General features: G+C 34.4%; 1 protein-coding gene across 1 annotated transcript in view; it reads right to left on the bottom strand.

The window, feature by feature from the left end:
• ERC2 (ELKS/RAB6-interacting/CAST family member 2) overlaps nucleotides 1-23,601 on the bottom strand; it is a 499,935-nt gene that overhangs the window by 432,931 nt on the left and 43,403 nt on the right. Inside the window, exons 2-3 of the mRNA XM_085302360.1 lie at nucleotides 10,088-10,111; nucleotides 9,053-9,469 (exon numbers count right to left, since the gene is read on the bottom strand). Coding sequence (XP_085158486.1) covers nucleotides 9,053-9,469; nucleotides 10,088-10,111 — 441 coding nt within the window. The remainder of the gene's footprint in view (nucleotides 1-9,052; nucleotides 9,470-10,087; nucleotides 10,112-23,601) is intronic.

Genomic DNA, 23,601 nt, shown 5'->3' with positions numbered 1-23,601 from the left:
GTTAGGTAAATATGCAAAAAGAATTTAGAAAAACAAGAGTTATTCAATCTATAATTTTCTTTAATTATAGATATGTAATTATTTCTATATACACTTTCTATAATTTTAGAAAGTGTTAATAATTTTCCTCTATAGTTTTAGAGTGTTTCTTGAAAGATGATGGAGAGAATGATGTCCCCCTCTGCTTTTTTCTTCCTTTCAGGCAAAATARCTGCCAATTTATAACTACTCTAGCAATAATACTGAAACTACTCAGGTTCTCAGAATATTCTTCTAATATTCCTCTGGAAATGCTCATACGGTTTGAAAACCATATCAAACATAATTAGATTCAGCAGTAGCCTTCATATAAAAAAGACAAAAGATGATGCAAAATTATTTTTCAAACAGATTTTCCTTCTGAGATGTGATAGGACAACATACCTATAACCAAAAAAAAAAAAGTTTGTTCAGATTTGAGGTCTACTTTTTAAGCATATTTCCAATTCCTTATGTCTGGGTAAAGGTCAGTAATTTTAAATCATAATAAATGCACCACAACTGTTATTCTAATGCTTGCTTTGTAGTATATTCTTTAATTCTTTGAAATGTTTCTAAATAGGAGCACATGCCACAGGAGAACAGATCATTAACTAATGCCATCTCGTATCCTCCTTCCAAAACTGTCCGACAACTCATGTTCCAAAGGAAGCTGGATGCTTTCATATTAGACTTTCCTCTATCTAATGAGGTCTCTAACTTACAGCCCTCTATGCATAAACAAAACAATGTCCAGAGTTAAAATGCTCCAGCTTGGCTGGAATCGGTCACTAATTTCAAAACAGAAATAGTGGAGAAACCTTCTTTCCTTATGCAGCAGAGCAGAAAAAGAAAAAAAGCTAGATACTTGAATTCATTGCATTCCAAGGCTGAACGGTATCCAATCTCAAATCATTCAGGACATGTCTGTAAAGACTCTGTAGCTAGTTTTATTCTCAATGAACTATAGTTTAAGAGATTTTGACCTAACATTAAGATAGTTAAAAAATATTCCCGGGGCACTGGCTGAAAGCTGACAGAAGGGGGTCACTGTTTCTTGGCAGCCGTATCTGCCTCCGTTCTTTCACTGCATTTCCTTCAGCCAGAGCCATCTCCACACATTCATTCATTCATTCTTTTTAAGGAATCCTTCCCCTGAATTAGAGCAACTGCCAGAAGATCAAACAAAAAAAGGATTCCATTTAAAGAGAGAGAAAAAGTTATCAGGAATACTCCCCTAATATTTATGAATTCAGACCAAAGAGCCTCTCAGGTGTGCCCTAGAAATGGATATATAAGCATTTTCCTCTTTTTATAAATTCAGTTCTATTCATTCAGCAACAACTAAGTGAAAGTAGAATTGAATTCCCACTTCAATAGAATATAACCCTGCTGATTAAAAAAACCTAACAGTTTTATAGGAACACTATATTCATACCAAGCATAGCATCCTTAAGATAGATATTTTAAATGACATAGCTGCTTGAAGGTATGGTTAACCAATCATAACAGTCTTTGTACTAGAGAAACCCATAAAGTACTAAATAGGTAGCTACAAAAGCAGAATTTCAAGCATACACTGATATTGTGAAATTAAAAAGCAAAATAACATAGGAAAAAAGCAGTCCTAGAAAAGTGAGTAAGAGAAAATTAAGATTTAAATTATTTTGACACCATTATGCAAATACCGTATCATCTTAGAAAAAACAAAATGATCAATGAATTGTCAAAATTACAGCATCTAGATTAAACATCTGGAAGCTCACCAGTTCACTGACTAACAATACAAGACTCCCAATGGACAAACATTAATGTTATCACAACATCCCAATCACATACTGGACTGCGCTATTACATTTATGACCAGATGATACTGCTTTTCCCTACACTGGGATCATCCAGTCAAAGAAACATTCAGATCAAAAGAGCCTTCTGGAAATCATGTGGTTCAACCTCCTGCTCAAAGCAAAGCTAACTTCAGTTAGATGAGGGTGCTCAGGGCCCTTTGCCAATCAAACGTTGAATATCTCCGAGAAGGGAGGTTCCTCAACATCTCTAGGCAATCCCTTCCAAGGCTTACTGGTCTGTGTGGGTATGTCTTCTTGTGCTGAGCACACAGGAATTCAAGCATAACAACTTCCCCTCCTCCCCTCACATTCAGCTCTTACTCTTTCTGTGTAAACACACCATTATGTCAGAACTGAGAGTCACATAAGTAAGCTATTGTCACTCATATGAACAAAGTTAGGGAAATTTGAGAAATTAATTTCATTATAAACTGCAGTAATGAAGTTTTTGCCACAGAAACAAGTAGCAGCATGATCACAGAATAGAGATTTTWAAAAAAAAATGGAGAGAAGATGAAAGGAAAGAAAACTTTCATGGAAAACAAACAGAGGTTTAGAGGGAATCATTTCCCTTTGCTTTGTTATCGGCTAGTGTCTAAGATGCTTATACGCAGCCTGCAACTCCCAAAACATGTGTGAACTGGGCAAACAGCCCTACAAAGATATTATTTCCACATCTGGGGATGATATTAGTTTTACAGCAAATCAAGACAGTCCCCAGATTACCTTCTAAAGGATGCACCTTCCAGGAATGCTGGCAGGGTCAACACATTTATCATCTCCACATATTGGAAGATATAAAAACAGCTTATTTGTGAATCACTGATTTCTCTATCTCCACTTAGGATAATTTCTTTACTTACTATTCCAAAACATTTAATACAGTTTCAAACTGACAGTTTTCCTATAATCTAGGTTCCAAACTAGTGGTTGTCTTGGAGAGTGAGTGTGTCTTTAAAGAAACTGATTCCTAAATGAAGAAAGCTGTCTAATTCTCTGCATGGACTTGTAAAAACTATTGCAACCAAGCACCTTGGCAAGAATATCATGGAGCATAACGAAATCTGAACGTGCTATGTTAGAAGCAATTACTGTTCTCAAGAGCATAATCAGGTTCTGTCTATGTTTCCATGTCTGGACTGACTGCCAGCACTGCAAAGTCGTCCTGTGTACTTAAGAGGTCACCTTAAAAACACACATAATACTCTGGATATTTTGATAGAAAGTAATTGTCTTAATGAGGGTCTTTGTTACAAGTTATTTAAAGCGGAGATATTAAAAATCATATACCAAAAAAAAAGTGGAGGGGGGGGTGCTTAAAATTCTTGCTTCAACTCTTTTTTTTTTTTCCCCAATAGAAAATACTCGTATAACCACCGATGAGATTAATATTTTGAGTCAAGCTCGGGGAAATAAAAGGAAAGAGGCACTAATGAGCCTAATAAAGAGGTTCAGTCTAGAATGGCTGTTAATCTATATAACTAACTTTAGGGAAGAAATGTTTGGTGTCGATAAAGCATTTCCTTTGTAAATTACTACTGGCTCCAGTGCAAGACATTTACAGTAAACACCAAAAGTCTGCAAGGCATCTGTTCTATTCACAGTGGAAGAAGGAACTTTGCTCCATTAATAACTTTAAAAACATGCAATAACTAATTCATGATGGCAGTTCAAGTCCCATCAGCAACCTTCATTATTTGACCAAACTGAGTTCAAACATCGAGCAAGTTTTTAAAAATCCTTGAAAGTTTAGAAGTGTACTTTAAATTACAATAAAGAAGCTGTGTTCATCTTCTTTCTACTAAACATAAAAAGCTGTAGCTTTAAACCATGTGCAACAACATTATTTTAAGAATACATGCAAGATAAGAGTTAAAATGTGCATATAAAATCCTGCATGATCTCAGATTCCATTTTAGTGAAACTGTATGTAATGTAGAGAGGGTGTGTATATTATATGTATATGTATACATAATAAAAATACTTGCTGGAATTTTAACATTTGACTTTACTAGAAATTTAGTGGGACTTTGCCTAAGGCAAGTTTTTAATAGCAATAATAAAAAAATACTTAATGGTACTTAGGGTAAATAATGTGTGGTCACTACGTTTAAAAAAGTAATACTGAACATCTGTGCTAGATTTCCACATGATAAAATCACAATATTACCTACAGAACCTACTAGGGGAAAAACTTTTATTTAAAATTCTAGAAAAGAGATGTGATAACCAATTTAAGAACTGTAAGGCAGGAATGTTGCCTTCTATGATAGGAATGTATGTTTAGTGATCTTCATGATACTTAACTCTGAATGTAAAGCATGCCATTGTATGACATTATGGCTTGAAGATAGATTTTCAACCATAAATGTGCTTACAGGGAGATTGCCAGAATGCCTTTTTTTTCTTCCATATATTTATTTGTAGAGATCACATTATTCCTCACAGGAAACATGATTTTCAAATCAGAGCAATTACTGTATCATTTTCTCCACAAAAATGCTACCACTGAAAAATATTAACAAAAAATAATTACATATATTTTAAATTCCTAAATACATGGTAAGGAATCCAATCTCATTTTATCAAATGTAGTATTATAAAAAAAATGTTTTGCATAGCTTATATTTCAAAGCATGTTTATTTTAATGAACTTTAACTACACTGCCATTCTTTGCCGTTCCTGTAACAGAACAGGATTCCAACTTCAGCTAATGTCTCCTCCTCCTCTAGGCCTCAATTTGCCCTTTCTAAAACCTTTCTTCCCTATATACACAAGCCCTTTATTCAGGGCAAAGAAGTAACCCTTCTCCACTTACCCTCAACTCGTAGTTATCCAAAAGGCACATTTTTACATATTCTGTCACAGATGTTTCTCCTCATTCTGTAGCATCAAACACAAAACTTGAGTAAATGCAAGTTTGCCTCTGTGTAACAAAGTTTCAAGATGCACTGCAGAAAGGTATACTCTTTGAGAGGCCATGTGTTTAATGTTCCAAAGTGATTCCAAATCAGTTAGGAACAATGAAAAAAAATGATTATTTTATTTTCCAGACATATTCCTATGCCTCTGGTACACTAGCTATTTTTAAGTCTCCTCCTGTACCTTCCCAAAGAAATATAATCAAAAGTCTGGAGTTCTTTGGAGGCAGCTACTGGAGTGAACAGCTACTAGGGTTATTCACAAGGAAAAGAACTCTTTTGGTTTCTAAAAAACAAGAACAACACTAGAATATTATAACTTGCACAAATGCATTCCTACAGTCCCTCAGAAATCTTTGGTTTGACTGAATTTCATCCCTCTTTCAAGTGTGGCAGGTTCATTTAATTAGCTCTAGCTGTTTACACACACACACCTCTACAACACTCCTCTTGATAAGATATGCTTAAATATTGCAGGACCAAATTAAAGTAGGGTTGTGGGAAGAACTATAGGAATGGAAAAAAAAATGAAGGTTTGTTTGATGTCAAGGAGATATAATTGATAGCCAATGGAAGTCTGAACGTGTGTAGAAGAGAACGTCCTTAGTTGCCAATGTCTCACAGACAGTTGCTTCAGTTTGTCTTACAGCATATTAACTTAGTTCTCTGGTTCAGTCAAAGTTCCACCCACAGTGATCATTAATAAACAAAATTAATTTATTCTGCTTCTCATCCTTTAACTTCCAGTTCCATCACATTGCAGAGATCTCTGCTTGCTTCCATCAGTCTAAAGGACTGAGATTGAACCAAAAAGACAACAAACTCTGGCTGTAGCATTATTTTAAAGGACTAAGCTATGAACTGCCTAGGAGAGAATGATATGGTTGAGTTAGGGGTAAATATTTTCAGAAGCCGAGCAAACTATAAGAAGTGTCCTTTCTCTCACTTCTGAAGAGTGAACTCCCAAAAAAAGGTTAGCAGCTGGATACAGTTAGAATTGAAAAGGTGATGGAATGGTACACAATTAGATTTCAACAACCAAAAAACCGTAGATTGAAAGTGTTTTTACATTAGATAGCATAGCATATGGGAAGAAAAGTGGAACTATATATGCTTTCTAATGTAAAGCTTAGACTGAATATCTATAGTCTTCAATTATATTTTCACATTCAACCTCATTTCCATCATGTTCAGAATTTTGTTCTTAGATAGTGCTCTTCTCTGGAGATTATAAAAGAATCTATCATTGTACAGGTCAAATGACACACTGTTAGCTGAGTAATTTAACTTGCTGATGCAAAAAAAAAGTTTATCTTCTTTAACCGGGCTCAAGTGAAATGTCAGAAAGTCAAATAGCAAAACTACTTAAAAAACAGACAGGTTTTCAGAATTTGATTAAACAGTACATTATACAAGACAATACACTAATTTCTCAGAAAGATACTCAATGCATGAGCCCTACAGACCAAAATTATAACATTTCAGAAGTTCCAAAACAGAGAGTATTTTGTTAAAGATACAGAAGAAATAACAAAATTTGAATAATGCTGAATTATTCATGAATGGAATTAGTTATAAATGTATCCTAGTTTCAGATAACTTTTAAATAATTCTTGAGGAAAAAAAAAATCCAGTATCTCTGTAAGGTCATTTATACAGTTAGGATGAAAACCTACAATCCCTAGCTAAATGTTGGTCCACTGAGAAGACTACTGCAAAGATTCTACACAATAATTCCTGTTTCATCATGATGGAAATCTGTACTATGTCACCTGCCGTGACAGTAATTCAAATGAGCACTGTGGAATAATAATGACTCACCAAGCTACACATGAAGATCAAAAGTTGTTCCATTCTGTGYTTTAATAAATATATAAAAACAAACAAAATAACTGATACCCATTTGATGCTCACAGGTAACTTTCCATCACAAGACAGCAAAAGACCAAATTTGAACATCAGAACATTTGCCAAGAAGAGCCTATTTGAATGACCAAATCCAGATTCCTGGAATAACTGGCAGGCATCCAGTAAACAGTTCCTAAGAGTTCACACACCCATACTTCCAAGCTCCCAGTAACAAACTTTAAATCTGGATCAAAAGCTATAAATATCATGTGCCACAGGAGCGCAGCTGGAGAGACAGAAGACTTCACCAAAAGCCTTGCAWTCCTTCTCTAGCAAGGGAACTCCTAGTCAAAATCCCAAGCTGACAAATAGTTTCTGCCACTCTGACACAACGGGGAAATACATTCCTGCTAGCAAACACAGTACACTATTAAACCTTTAACAATCACCAAAGCACGTCATCAACAGGAACTCCATCATACCCCATTCTATACTTGTAACACTCCAGAGGAAAGACCACCTCTTTATCCACAACATGTACACAGAGGGGAAAAAAGAATTTTCCTGGCCCCCCGCAGGTAACAGTGGGAGCTCTGAAACACACAGTTAATTCAGTGTAAGTATCAGGCAAAGACGCACAGTAGATTCTTTCAGCCTTACCAATAAATTTAAAAGCCCAAGAACTTTCCTCAAAAGCTTACATTTTATCTACTTTTCAAGCTCCATTTACTTTTATTTCTTTCACTGTTCTTGGAAGGCCATTACAGAACTTCACTAGTCTGCTAATTTTGAACTTCATGTCCAATATACTTCCAAATTAGGATTCACAAAGCTAAGCAATACTGGTGCTATAGGTCAGATACAGTCATAGAACAAAAATAATAGATAAAAGGTCATCCATCATTAAAATGAACAGAATGTACCACTGAGAATAGCAGATCTAAATCCAGAAGCTTTACTGCTAATTTATATAAGTTCACTTAGAAGCCTCCTTATCACAGACTCAGAATCATTAATTCTTTATGCAACTCCTTTCTGGATCCATGGACTTCCACACTTCATTAAAAGTGATGTCACCGGTTAATGAGAGTTCTGCTCAAGAAAAGATTCAGGACATACAACTTCATGAGAAAAAGCTGTGTATACAACAAACTACTCAAACGTGTGATGCAACTTTTCCAGTGGTTCCAAGCCTCAGATAGGCCCAAGATACCACTGAGTTCTCAATATATATCTTTGCTTAGAAGGAAAANAAAAAAAAAAAAAAAAAAAAAAAAAAAAAGGAAGGAAAAGAAAACTTAAAATAAAGCTTTCAGGTTAAAAAGGTTAAAAAAATATTTTCCACTAACCAAGTAGCTGTAAATCAAATACACAATTACAGCACGGCAGAGAAAAGATATTTTGTACACATTCTATAGGTGTAAATAGCTATTCTTAACCTCTGGCATTCATACCTTCAGTGATATACAAGAGTCTGATAAAAATYTTCCATGTTCTTGTACTAATTTGGTTCATGTTTTACCAGACTGTAAGTTCAATCAGAAAACYATGTTCCTGAATTTCTAGGGAACAGAGCTGTTTGTCCGCATTCCCCTTATTGTGGACAGCTTGAACTCAACCTGCCTTCAATTTTCACTCATATTAGCAGGAAGCAATAACGTACTTCTGAGGAAGACCCAGGCTGTCTTGTTTTGCCTCGCACTGGTCACATGATAATGCTGAAGGACTGCTAGGATGCAGAGGGGCAGATGGGCCCAGCAAGAGGCCGGATTTTGTTTCAGTTGTCTGAAATCCAGTCCCAAAGATGCATGAGCATCTCATGGGCAGCCATCACCCCAGCATTTTAATGTGGCAATATTATGTGGTATATTTAAGAAAAAAAAAGTTGTGGCACCACACAAAAATAAATTAGGAATACACGAAGGCTTTTTTGTATGTGCATATGGAAGGCAAAACATTTTRCAATGGTCATCTCAAATACAAGGGGTATAAAATCAAACACAAAAATAGCATGCAGTCATGGCTATTTAGTTGGCAGCAGTARCAGCTGTTAATTCTTTCTTTGGTAGTTCTAATCATCTTGATTTATCAACTCAATTGATATGACAAAATAGAAAGAATCCAGAAAGCACACAAAGAAACACTGTCAAAGACAGTCAGCCTCAAATGACACCTAATTACCTTTCTTCCATATTTTTTTCTTCTTTTCTATATCTGCTTTCAAAGGTCATATAATGCTGATGTGTATTTCTTTTGAACTTAAAACGAATACTTCAGGTTTGTTTTTGCTTTTTTTAAAGAAAAATAAAAGCAGAAAAAGACAAGTTCAAATACTCTAAAGAATATTTCTAAAACTGTAGCAAGTACTTGGACAATATCTTTTAAATAAATAAATAAGATCAGTAAGCTTTCCTTACCTCTCTAAGATGTATGTTTTCCTTCTCCTTCTGGTCTAAAATCACTTCTAAATGATTAACCTGAGATTCAGCCTCTGCCATCCTTCGAGTTCTCTCATTGTCATCTTCCATTCCTTTGGATGGTAAACCTTTACTTTGCAACATTTCCAAAAGTTTTTTTATTGATTCATCTCTAGCATTTAGTGTTTGCTTTTGTGTTTCAATCCTTAGCTCCATCTCTTCCAGAGTTTTTCTCAAGAGGAAGAGTTCTTTAGCCTGTCTATCATGTTCTGCTTGAAGTCTTCGAAAATTCTCCTCTGTGAGCTCAATGGTAAAATGCTCAGCTCCTCGGTTTCCACTTTCTTGCTGGAGAAGATGGTTAAGGTCTCTCTGGGTTCTAAGCTCATCCTGAAGTGCCTGGATTGTCATTTGCAGATGCTGCAATAAAAAAGAAAAGAAAAATCAATTTGGGATCTGAATGTAGGATCTGTTTTTGATTAAACTTTCTAACAGTTGAAAGTTCATTAGAATAAAGTTCATAATCAATGATGAAAGTATACCAAATGACCTTATAAAATAGCAAATGCATGTGGCAAAATATCTGTAATGATGTTTTTCAAGTGCTTCTAAAAAATATAAACAAATGAAAGCAAACACACACAAAATAGTGTCAGTTATAGATAAAACTAAAAGTAAAGAAAGGCAAACCAACAAACCCAAACACTAGGCAATGACACATCCATTAGTACATTCAATATGTGCCTATAAAGCTGAAAGACTCAGTATTCCATGTTTTCTAAATTATTTCATAGATTAAAAGGTAATTCTGCCCTGCACKGTGCTCAACAGTACTGTTAGTTTACAAAGTTAATCAAAGCACTCACTGTAATTGAAAGGGGGAGGAGGGTGGTTCTAGTAGGGGGAGGAAGGGAGGGGAACTAAAGCTATGAATATGTTTAGTAAACAGGATTACTGTTTCTCTAACAAGCAAACAAAAATACACAATGAGCAATACTGGATTTTGAAAAAGAAATTGACTGCAAATAGTAGACAAACCTTTGTTCTCCTGGCATCCAAAAACTGAACAGCATGGTAAATGAAAAAATGAAGCAAAAAATCAACATAAATAAAGGTCAGATGCAAGCAAACGAGATTTAACAGAAAGAGCTGAATTCAACAAAAAGTGCCCTCAACAGAAAAAAAGCAGTCTTACTGAGTTATACAATACAGCACCAACAACTTCACAGTACCCAAATGTTTAAATCTAAASTTATCACAGACTCTACTCAATAAATACAACAAAGAAAAGTTTCAGAAGTAATAAACCTGCCAGTGAATAATGGTAATATTCCTATTTCATCTTACTGGATTTTAGGCTTGAGGCACCACTGTAAATGGTGCTAAAATGTCTTTACTACATCTGAGCACAGAGTTCCTTCTCTGTTTACAAGAAAAAATTTTGCACTCCCTATTCAATGCAATCAAAAAGCATTTTTCCCATTTAAAAGGTTGGAACTTAAATAATAATTCTAAATTACTATGGTTAATAGTGTTCATTTCAGATTATATTTTTACAACTAATTTTTTTTCTAGTTCTCTCTGTTCACTACTGTCTACACAGCATAGTGAAYTGAACAGAAATATGAAGTCCTAAACAGCCTCATGATCCATATCAGAAGACCTTTAGTTGCCGGATTAAATCAGTAGGATTTAGATGACTTAAATGCATGGCACCAGACATTTCATATTTATGAGTACYCTGCAACACCACACCCTATAGAACCCTTAGTATTCCTTAATTCATTTGAAATTATCTTCACGTTTAGCACAATTATATCTAAAAGTGTCAGTCTGTAACAACAAGCTAAGATTCAACTGAATGAAAAATAGAAAAATTCTATTAAAAAAAGTATTGTCAGTGGTGGAATGCTGTACAGTTAGATACCTTGAATCTGTTGTGTCATTAATGGTGCTGTTTTAATAAATGGAAGGAGCTGAATTGTCAATATTTGCAACTTCTTAAGTGCATACTCATGCACACAAATGTAAATTACTCCTTTTCAATAATGACTACTAAGAAATTTTAATATTCAGAGACAAAATTTTGCATATTAAAATGCAAGAAATCAAACTTCTCATAGTCGCACAGCCCTATTTTTATCAATCTCTTATCTTTGCTTAAAATCTCATCATCTTTTTAGTTACTTACATAAACTTAAATGCTCCCAATAAATTTAACTTCAAAACTATTCCATATGTAGCAATTTTCCACTTTAAATCTACTAACATACTGAGTATTTTGACCAAAAAATGACATTTTTAGTGCAGAAATTTAGTGCATAAATACAAATGAAATTTTCAAAGAACACAGAAATAAAACTCAATAATTATCACAAATAAGTGAATCAACAAGACATAAAAAGGCAATGACAAGGAGACATACACACTGCAAAGTAAACAGAACCAAAACCATAGTAGCACTTTATTTTTTTAAGAATTTTTCACTGTATTAAGCTATAATTCAGAAATTTTGTAAATCATAACAAGTCAACACAATAGTTATGCAATGACTCTAAACTAAGCAACATTTTACTTCAGAGCATACAGATTTTCTGATGTAATTCCCAGGTAGATTTTTGTGTAATGAAACTTGAGTAGGATAGATGTTTAAAATTTCTGCATTAAAAACAGTTTCTATTAGAAAAATAATCAGCCCTTGCAAAAGAGACTGCAAGATTCCTTTCTATGACAGCAAAATATTGTTTTCTCTCATTATTTCTTTAGAATAGMAATACGGTTGAAGTTTTGGTGTAAGAAAGTTAAAAAGAAAAGGAAAAAAGAAAATGAGAAACCACTTTGCCATCACATTCACTACATGAATATTGAGAGGAAAAAAGCAAGGAGGCATGTAAAAGCAACATTTCACTTGGAAAGTAAATTCCTGAGTAAGAAGTATCACAAAAACTTCATAGAATACATTGAAATATCACCATTTGTACCTTTGAGTACATTTTAGTTTAGCTGATGATGTTCTAAGCTATTTTAAACTTATCCTTAGACAGATTATTTTTTAAAAAAATCTGAAGTCCATAGAATGATGACTACTGTCTCTCTAAGTTTTGGGCAAGGCTATTGGTGGATAGGGACCAATTTGTGCACATAGAGCTTATATTAGCAACTGGGCTTATCTGAATATTCTAGGACACTCAAAATGAATTCCAACATCTTTTCAACACAATTTTTGCTATATAGCATACATATTCCAATATAGATGGACAAGAYGCTATCAAAGACCTGTTTGAGAGCTAAGTTTTTATTGATGTGAAAATATGAAAGTAATGTTCATCCTTTTAAGAACAGTAAGAACTGCTTATGTAAATGGCTAATACTCTTCTTAAGCCAAAGAGATCATGAGCTCTTAAACACATCATATTACTATGATTCTCCATCATAGCTCAGAGTTCTATTATTTGGACTTTCTTATATATGGAATCCTCCTAATATATCTGTCAGCTAGAGCTTCAGGAACTATACTAGAATAAACACTCAGAAATCCAAAGCTACCCTTATTCGTGCCATTAAATAACCTCTGTTTCCAGAGCGCCCTATATATTTCGCAAAGTTTTGCAAAGAAATATTGAACTGGGATCACATCACATCAAATAATAGTGATAGTAATAATATATCCATAGTTAATCCCTTTGGCAAAGAAACTGCAAATCATACCAGATGGAATCAATCCATCCTGCCTGCCTACCTTCAAATATTTTGAATATCTTTCCTCCTACAATACATACTTCCCTTTCTTCTGTCAGTAGAAATGAGACTTTCCCACTCATGTAAACTTTGATACTTTAAAATCACAAGAATATAATATGCTTGGCATAATTATTGCTTTGGAATCATTATGTATCAAATACTTTTTTATAGATCTACCTTAAAACATGATTTAATTTATATTTTGAAGAAAGCCCTACCACATCAGTAAGGAAAAAACAAGAGTTAATGAGTCAATCAAGCAATAAAAATACTAACCTTAGATATCTTCTATAAGCACTTCTAAAAGCTATCTTGGAGTCTAAGCAATAGTCACAAAACTAGCACAGACTTAAACTCACTTTTGAATATCATGAATAAAAATTTATTGCTGCTGCATAGTAGAAAAAAATCTTTTTTGGCTGTTTCAGTGGCCTGAATGCTAAGGGTTTTGTTTCAAAATCATTTTAGGAATTCAATGTTTAGTTTTTAAAACAAGTTTCTATGATGAATTCATGCAGCAGGATTTTTCTGCTCAGACTTTTTTTTGGGGGGGGGAGGGAGTATTATTTCTTCATTTTGTTTGGTTTTGTTTTTCCCAGCTTCTGGCAGAAAACAGTTATGCAGGGGACTAGCAGCTTCCATATACAAAAATACATTTTTAGCCCTAAAGGCTTCAAATATAACTATGACAGTGTTGTAAATATGATGAAAATTCAAAAGCCAAAAGCAAACACAAAATAGCATACATATAAAATTTTTCATTCAACCTTATATTATAGGGAAACAGCTGGGCATTTTTTATCAYTCTGGATTGAGAATCATAATACTGATCTTTCCTTCTTATTATGGAAGGAAGGCTTGGTCAGAGCTTACTGAAAATTTTCAGTTGAATAATTACGGAAAGAAGAGATTTGTGTTAAAACTACTCATAAATTTGCAAGTTGTCAAACAACTTTTCTTGATTTTTTTTAAGATTTTGACAACTTTTCATTCACTTTTTTAAATTAAGTATTTTAAACACTTTCATGGGATTTTTAAATAAAATAGCTTTTCTGTAAATTGAATTTTTCTAAAAAAAGTTTCCTTTTAATTCAAAAAAATTAATTCAACATGAAACAAAATCTTTTCAGCTATTTAGGTTAATTAAAAAATCCACTTTTTTTCTTCCCTCCATCATAGGTCATCACAAGCAAAATTTTTAAAAATCTTTCAGTTTGGTCCCCACATCAGCTTTCATCTAGCTTCAGTCTAATGGTGTTTATTTGAAGAACGAAGCTCAGACTTCCATGCACTTTTCAAAAGAATGATTGCCTGAAATAACATGTATACAGAACTTGAGGAAAATACTCATACTTTGCATAAATATAGTAAATTAAGTTTTCTGCATTTCAAAATTGTTTCGCTGATAAGTGACAGAAATATTCAACAACTACCAGTAGTCTAGAATTTTCTTCTCTAATCTGAATAATGGTTTGAGATGGATGCCCATAAAGTTAAATTAGACAGTACTTATTACTTGATGCTAAAAACAGTATTTGTAAATAAATATATTTTTCAGATGTCAAGCGGTCTCTGTACATCGAATGTCAATGTTTAGTAAACTTTAGCATTTGTAAAATAAAAAGACTTAAAAAAAAAAAAAAGTAAAAGCAAACATTCGTATTGCTAACATTAACCACTTCTAAACATTAACTGCAATTACTTTAGATCAGAAATCAACAGATCTGATAGGTAAAGCCAATCACAACTTTCCTTTCTATCCTGTAGCAATCAGTAGAACCCTCAGATATTACCTGTAACCAGAAATACTGGCTGTATCTCCTTAATGACATAAAAAAGGAGAGAACACTCTTTCATCTGTTGTAGCAGTTTTGTGAGAGAAGGGAATGTTAAAACATAGTCTCAACTGCAGCAGTCTTCCRCTACTTTGACATAGGAGAATTCACTTTTATATAGCCTCAAAATTCACAATTCTCTTTATATATGATGGACCAAATTTAGACTTGTGTTGGCACAGATTTTTCTGTCTGCAGCTTACTAAGAAAGGGAAAGAATAAATGTTGTGAGGGTGGAAAAGAAATTGTATAATTAATTGCACTAGGCAAGGAATGTGGGAGTGCTGTGAATATCTGTCACTCTGCTGTCACTGCATACACATAGAACTTTGTGAGATTAAAAAAAAACACTTAAGATTTATCATGCTTTTCATAATTTCTGTTAAAAGGAGACTTGCTGACCAGAACTTACAAAATTATTTCCATGCTTTTTTCTTGGCAATACATAAATAGTTCTCCCAGTATTGGCAAGGCCTTTGCTTTCTTTCTCTATAGCCTGACACCAAGAGGCAGTCCATGAAATGACAGAGGGTTCCCATTAATCTCTCTGAATTAAGCATAGTGCAGGTAACTTCAAACAAAACTACAAAGCAGAGCAAAGGAAAGAGGTATTAATAGTCATTCCCCAATTCCAACTTGCGTTTTATACCTGGAAGTTTCTATGTCTATACCAAGTAGCTGCAGGCCCACAGGAATTGCTTGCAGAGAACTGTCCTGCTACAGTCTGTTTTGGGCCAGGCCTCACAAGCACTTTCAGAACATCCCAAAGCTTAGATATGTATGTGGAGAACAGTGGAGGAAAAGGAAATGACAACTGATTTAACATTGTTAGTTCATCTACAGAAGTACACAGCTTCTCCTGCTTTGCCTCATCACCCAGTCACCGAAAGGACAGAACATGCTGAAGAATCCAGTCTACCATTTTGTAAAAGAAATGCCTATTGCTAAGTCAGAAGGAAAAGACAAACTTTATGTAAACTCAAAGAGTGAAATCATAGCTGAGGCTGTCTTAATTGGGAAAGCCAGCCTGAAGGATTTGGTGGCAGAAATGAAATGGTCTTAATTTATCATCAGGTGATTAATTTAGGATAAAATACACCATATATTTAGGGGTTAGGTTTAGCTCTGTTGGTTACAGAGTGGTGCTAATAATGCCAAGGTTGTGGGTTTGATCCCTGTATGGGCCACTCACTTGAGGGTTGGACTAGATGATCTCCAGAGGTCCCTTCCAACTTTACCAATTCTGTGATTCTATGATATACGATTTGCTACTAGACTCTAATGCAGTGATAATCTAACAAGCTTATTTCTCAGGTAGGAATCACTCAATTTTGGGCACCAATGTTGGTGAGAGATTCAGAATGCATTCTCTGATAGTTTTTCCTTTATATGATTCAGCTCAGCAGTATAGAAAAAGGAGGTAATGGGAAGGTCATCTCATAGAGGTAAAACACCTATTTCTGTAGCCATTCAAGATGATTTTGTTATTCTGGTGCTTCATCCAAAGAGTACTGAAACCTTATCAGACTTAGGTTTTTTTTTTCCCCTCCACCCTTTCTAATGCCTTATCAATCTCCCTTACCCTGCTGTCTTTTTATTGACTTTAGCTCCTGTCTCTCAAACTGTTCCATTTTAGCTCTTGACTCTTTTCTCTTCATCAATCCTAATGAAAGGAACAAATGTATTAGCTTTATCTTCTGAGACTGTTTTACCTGGCTTTGTGATGACACATAAATAACAGTCATCTTACACTCAGTGCCAGAACTACCATATGGTGTGATGGTCAAATAATCTGACAAGCTGAAAAACAGTTGACAGTAAAACCCGCAAACTTATCGGGGGAAGAGGCAGGAGTCCTGGAAACAGAACAGGTCCAGGCACATCCACACCCCACAAAGTGGGATGTAGCTCACACCGCCTCACACTAAGCAGGCGGCAGTGTGGAACCTCCCAGGAGCACGTCATGACGGATTCATGACAAACATTTCCAGACAGTAGGATTTCAAACCAAACTGAAGATTTCATTGAATTCCTTGGGTTTTTTTTTTTWAATGGTTATTATTGCATACCAAAATGACAAGAGCTTTTGTCAAACTTATGATCTGTTACAGCTTTTGAAAGGAATAGTTCTACTTTGTACTATGGATGATTTTTAAGCAGTCTCTGCAGTTAACTATTTTGATGGTATGAGATATTACTGGAGTCTTGCATGATCACATTATTTCTTTAGTGCATGAAATAAAATGGAATAAAATGCACTAACTACAATGCTCTGTGTCTTAGGACAAAGGAATACAGAATGTGCAGGTCTGGATCAGTCCCAGCCTCTGGCAGCATTAAATACGTAGTGGTACAGAAGAAGGTGGGGGCAGGGGGGAAATCTTATTACATAGCTGTATACAGTACACTTGCACTACTCTTGTAACTTAATATCTTATACCCTCAAAGTACTGAGTTTGATTCCCTTCATCTTAGCCAATATAACAGCAAGTTATATAATTGACTATTCTCTCATTTTTAAATTGAGCTACACATTATTTATTCTATAATTTGCTACTACTTCAATCTCATTCTTCACCATATGAATCTCCATTATTGGAAGATGACAGCTTCCAAAACAATTTTTATGTTAAATTCAGTTATATTACTGATACAAGTATCAGTATTAAACTTACAATTTTATAGCTTATCATATTTAAAGACAGAAACATGCAAATCATTAGTTTCTCTGGTAAGAGAAGAACAAAAAGGGAATCAGAAGTCTTTTCCTCATCAGTATAAATTAGCAAATGGATTCCTCCATGTATTTGCTCATCTGCCTAATGTAATTTAAAAATCAGGCATCCAAATAACAACACACTCAGGATCTGTTGAAAAGAATTTTGCTGAAATGAAACAGCACTGACAAGAACAGAGATGAGAGGAGAAAGTATAATTGGTGAGAAATCACAGAAGATTCTAGCCACACACAAAATATATTTACAGTGTCATCAGAAATTCTAGAGGTGTGACAGATGTGGGACAGCTTCTGCACAACACAGCTTGCTGGTAGAACCCTATTCAAAAAGAGAGAAATCTTGTTTACTAGCTTCCTTACAAGACACTTTCAAATTTTGTGCCTTGTCAAATTCTATAAAGCTTGCCCTTAATACAGTGTTTTCCAAACTAAACAAGGAATCTTGTCATGTACATTATATATCTGCATTTCTCAGTACAGATATTATATTTAATCTGCCCTGAACTATCAGGCTTCATGTCTGTTCAGTCAACTTATCTGGGTCACCTCCCACAAATATTTTGGTAAATATCAAGTATGAGTGGAAATGCAAAATAACACCTAAAACTTGAGATCATCACACAAAAATGCATCTCCATTTATAACTGAGGGTAACTGTAAGCTAAACCATTTTCGTATTGTAAGTTTCATAGTGGTTTTGTACTTAAGTCTTACAATCCATAAACATATTTCTTTTCACTTTCGCTATTTTTGCTATGGGCTGATAGATGTCTTTTTCTATTTATTTTCTTTTCTTTGCTACTTGCCCTAAGTAGGCCCCCTATCATAGACATGGATTGTCATTCTGCCAAAAAGCATTTCTTCATAAGACACATTTTACTGTACTGCAATCCATCTCTAAAGCACAAACAGTTATTAGTTAATTTGGAGTATTTGGGGGTAGAAAAACTAAGCATATAAGGCAGAAATACTTCTCTGCAACCCTTTCCTCCTTTCTTCCACTACATTTCTCCAGCACAGCCAATCCTTTCTGTGGTGAGCAATCTCATTTCAGGTTTTTCAAATTCACCTCACCTCTAAAATCCAACACTTCCATTTGTATTTTTTTCCTGAAGGCTGGCTGAATACTATGTGTTGAACAATTTACTCAATGGAGGATTGCTAATATTTATCAAATATTTCAATCAGGCTTAGCCAAATGCAGAGCACAGTCTTATCTCTGCAGAAATATAGTACTTTTTACCTCAATCTGCACTTACCAGTGGGAATTCAGTTGTGTTGTACCTTGCACAAAAGAGTCAGTATTTCAGTATTTCAAATACTTGTACAGCCTTCTGTGTCAATCCCCTTATCCTAGAAAAGGGAATTAGCCTATGTGTTTTCTCCTACTGATTAAAAAAAAAANAAAAAAAAAAAAAAAAAAAAAAAAAAAAAAAAAAAAAAAAAGAAAGAAAGAAAAAAAAAGATAAAAGATTCTAATACTTATGGGCCAAGTCTCGCAGCCTCTAATCACAAAAGCCAGAAGGTCAAACAAAGCCTGAAGAGGAATCTGCAAAGATAGGTCACAAAAATGTCTGCATCAAGTCCTTGAATTGATAAAAAAAATTTATTAAAACATGCATATCAGCAGCAGCACTGTAACAAAAACAAGGTATTTAAAGCATCCTTTTTAGTACTATTACAACTTTAAAACAGCTTAGTTATGCTGTTACGATTGACCTCCTTTTTTCTTCCCTTTCTTTTGGAAAAACCCTGCTTTATTTCTAGGGCTAAGCAATGTCAGAGTGAGCGAATAGTATTTCAGTTGACTGAAAATCATCTGTTGTGCAGATCTGACTCAAGATTACCTATTACAAATTTCAAGGAAAAAGAAATAAAATACATTTAAGAAAAAAGCTCAAAACATAAGRTTAATTTAAGAGAAGCAGAAAATATTTGGCTGTAACAGTAGCCAGATAAATAAAAAAGCAAGTTTTAGAGTTCTTGAATATTGCAGTTAAGTATTAGGCATTCATATTTTCAAATTATTCTCATACAAAGTAGCTACATACTGTGAGAAAGTCTCCTGCTTCTGCAGTTTCTCTGATGGTGTCATCTTAACAGACAAAATCATTTCTTTTCCCTTCTGGGACTGAAGCATTTTATTGTTCTCTAAGAAAGCTTGTTAGGCTACTTAGGACATGAACCTTGACCACCACCAACACACACACACAGACACACACACAGACACACACACAGACACACACACAGACACACACACAGACACACACACAGACACACACACAGACACACTTTCTTGCATGGCCTAGAGCCGCACAACCAATCCTTCTGATTATACTCTCACTGCCCATGGGTATACTAAAGATGAGAAGAATCTCAATCCTAAACTACTCCCAGGAGCAATTGCGGTCACAGATCAGAATCCCCAGAGCTTCACTTCAGCACAGCAGAAGTCTAAGAAAGTGCAAAGGCACTCAAGTCCATTTCCAAAGAACTTGGAAAGTTAACACACACACACACACACACACACACACACACACACTCCTTCATGATAACAGAGATATTTAGATGAACACACACACAAACAAAAATAATAAAAAACATACTTTCAGTCAAAGGAAAAATAAGTTTGCAGTTCTGCTGATGCATTGATTGGTACCTCTGGAATTCCTTGTTCAGGAGATCCTTTCCTAAGAGAGAATTCTTTTAAATGGAATTGCCTTCTTTTTGCTGTTAAAGTTTTCCTATCAAAAATGATATCACTCAATATTTAGGATATACTTGTGAAATAAGAGTTGTTTGCTTTCAGATGGTACTAATTTGCAGCCAGTGCCAAGTATTTTCAATATATTTTGTTTGGCAAAGATACTTGAAACACATTTGCACTTCAAGTTCTACAAACGAAACACTGCACTGTACATTTAGGAATGAAGTTTTGTTTCCTTTTTATTTCAAACAAAATATGGAGAAAAATTCTAGAAAAAAATAATTTCCTCCCTGATTTTTAGTGGGTTCAACTTTTCCTGAACAAATTCTTCCAATGTGGTGATGTTTAATGTCAAGCTTTTTGTTAAATACCAGTTTGTTCCTCTTTTGTTATATTAGTTTCTACAATTTATTTAATGCCTGGAACCCGAAAAATGTCATACCGAGAGTACTTTAGTTAATCACATGGAATCTGGCAAACAGATAAAAATTTTAACACACTTATTCTGAAAAGTGCGTATGAGCCCATTACTGTTTATAAGCAGTCAGCATCTCTGCTTTCTCTCATGTAAATGGCAAAAACAACCCTATTTTTTCTAGCAGCAAGATCAAACAAGTGTGGCCTTAATGCTTTTAATTTTGTCCAGTCTATTTAATGTCTCACATTCAAAGTCACAGCTAAAATTATTCTCATAATCCTTTTAAGTTCTAATGCTTCTGTCTTAATATTTCCACCTAACAAAATAAACAGTATACTTCTGTGGCATTTTACCACTTTCTAGTGTTRGACATCATCCAGTTCTCACCTGTGTGCCATCGCACAAGCCCAAGGCATGCAGTCATTCTCAGAAAGGCTCTCTTTGCCTTGGCCTGCTGCTTAATGAGAGAATTTGTTTTAAACCTACATGCAAATGTAAAACTAAATATTTTACATTGCCAACAATTATAACTTCTTCCAATGGATGTTCCTTTCACTAAAGGAAAGTTTTCAGTAACTTCTAAAAAATTATTTGAGAAAGGTGATGTAAGTCTCAGGAAAAAAAATCTTTTTGGCAATATATGTTGACTGTACATTAACAATAAATTCATACTGATGTCTGTAAAGATATATATTGCTACTCCATCCACAAAAATATCACAGGAAAATATTTAGTACAAAGAGCAAGAATGGCCATCTAGAATACTGTTGAATTAAGATTACGTAAAATTCAGCATGTTAATGGAAAACAGCAGATTCAACTCTGTAACGGAATACCTATTTAAGCCTTCTGAAATACTAACAGGTAAATAACTGACACCAAGTGATCAAACAGTCACAGAATTTTTAAGGAATAGTGCTATTTCAAATATTTCTGGCTACCTTTTTGTTTTGTTTTGTTTTTTTAAACATGGAAAAAAAATACCTTGCATAGAACGAGCTAACATTTTTCACGGTTGCCATTAAAAATTGAAATTCCTCAGAGCTTGAGTAATTTAACATAAGGTTAATTTCCTCCCTGTGCCTACCACTTCTCTTGTTCTTCACTCATCCATGATGATAGGGCTCAAGCTCTACACCATTTGATATCATGAACATCCCAGGATTTTGAATACCTCTGCAATAGCTCAGCAGAGAGAAATGTTTCACTCCTTTCAACCATTCCACCTGTACTACCCAATAAAGTGAGAGCAGAAAGATCACCAGTCTTCATCCCTGGAAGGCACTGCTATGCAAAAAAACACTTCTGACTAACAGATAAGAGAAGCCATAAAACTCGGTATTCACAATGCTTATCACAAAGTTTCCATTAGCACTTCTTATGCTTAATATTGTACAGACTGAAATTACAGTAATTTGTATTACCAATATATGATGATAACTACCATGAAATGCTACTAACAACTGCACTGTATTGGTTTACTGCTCTCAACTCAGATATGATTAGCAATGAAGAGAGACTTGTCCAAGCCCTGGAAATTATCTTGTGTAGGAAGGTGATACAGAGAGATTCTTCTCACAACAATCTTATAAAACTAAAGAGCAAAGCAGCAGAGGTACAAACTGAACTGGTGATAAGAAAGATTTCTGACCATTCTTCAATCCTCAGGCCTACCAACACATAACTCAAGTGTGACAAACGGTTAATATATCCTTTGCTGCAATCTCACCATAGCTATAAGAGTTCAGTATTTTTTTATATTCATAAAACCAGCTACAGGTTTATGTAATCAATACAGAAATCAATCAAATGGGGGGTAGTTTTAAAAAGAAAAAAATAAGAATAAAAAAGCAGCACTTCCCTTAAAGTAAATCCCCAAATATGCCCTGCATGGACYAGCAGCAGAATGAACGCTGTCCTGTTACATTTCAGCATAGTTTTGTGATTTAACAGAGTGCAATTTTCTTTCTCAGAAAAGCCCTGCATTGGAAGATGAAGATACATACTTTGCTAGGGCATTCCATAACTGTATTTTATATATAGCTGTAGAAGGTTGTAGATCAGTATTACTAATTTCTGTTCTGTGGTTTGAGAAGAAATTACGTTAGCAATAATCACAGTGGTGCCAGAAAAGAAAGATAAAAATATATATTGGTAATATTTATTTAAAAGGCAAGGCTAAGATTTGGGGGTACTATAGAGAGCTAATTTCTGTTCCCATTTCTGTGATTGAATACAACTGAAAGAAAGCAATTTGAAAGTCTGTGAAATTATACTTCCGTTACTCCTGGTATAATCCAAGAGATTATATTCAAGAATAAGGGTTCAAAATAAACAGTTGTACAAACATCAGTTAACAGAAAAAGTCAAGAATTCAGTTGTCTGACTCCCAGCTTTAGAAAATCCTTTCAAGCCAAAAACAGTTGGCAAATGAGTAACTTCCCTTTAYTTGTTGGCCAGTAGAATATGTCTTCCAGCTTGCAGATTCACTCAAAATAAGAACAGCACAAAAATTCTGGATGCTAAAATGGTCTACTACTTATTTCTCAAAAAAATGGAGTTTAGCCACATTAGGGGAATAGTTTTTCAGACAGAGTCAAGAAATTACTTACAAAAAGAAACGAGAGTAAACAAGGTCACTAAAGAACCTGTGGTACTTGATCTTTAGTTCTTCTTTTTATTTGCTTGATCTTTTGCTAGAAAGCTTAGGGGCTTAAGGCAGAATGCTTTTTATGGCCTTTGAAAAAAAATACAAAAACAGAATCTTTTCCTAGATAAAATCACATACATCAGACTTCCTTCATCTGTTTTGTCATCTGTCTTCAAAGAAATAAATGTTTCATCTCTTCCATTAAAAGCAAAAACAAAAAACCACAACCTATAGACAGAAATTTCTGTGGAATAACACAGGTTCTACTGCAGCCATTAAAGAAAAAACAGCATAGTGAAAAATATTAAGTGTAGAAAATAGTTTTTCCAACAATAAGATCATATCTAAACATAGCCTAMAATATATAGATCGTGCCATTGTAGTCATAATAGGCAAAACACTGATTGAAACCTAAAATACATTAGATATACTCATGGAATAATTTCCATAACATACAGCGTTTG

Source organism: Rhea americana, unplaced genomic scaffold (genome assembly GCF_003343005.1).
Source record: "Rhea americana isolate MKP2758 unplaced genomic scaffold, rheAme1 scaffold_19, whole genome shotgun sequence".
In the NCBI taxonomy this organism is placed as follows: domain Eukaryota; kingdom Metazoa; phylum Chordata; class Aves; order Rheiformes; family Rheidae; genus Rhea; species Rhea americana.
The sequence above is the reverse complement of the archived record's forward strand: the minus strand, read 5'-3'. Positions and strand labels throughout refer to the sequence as shown.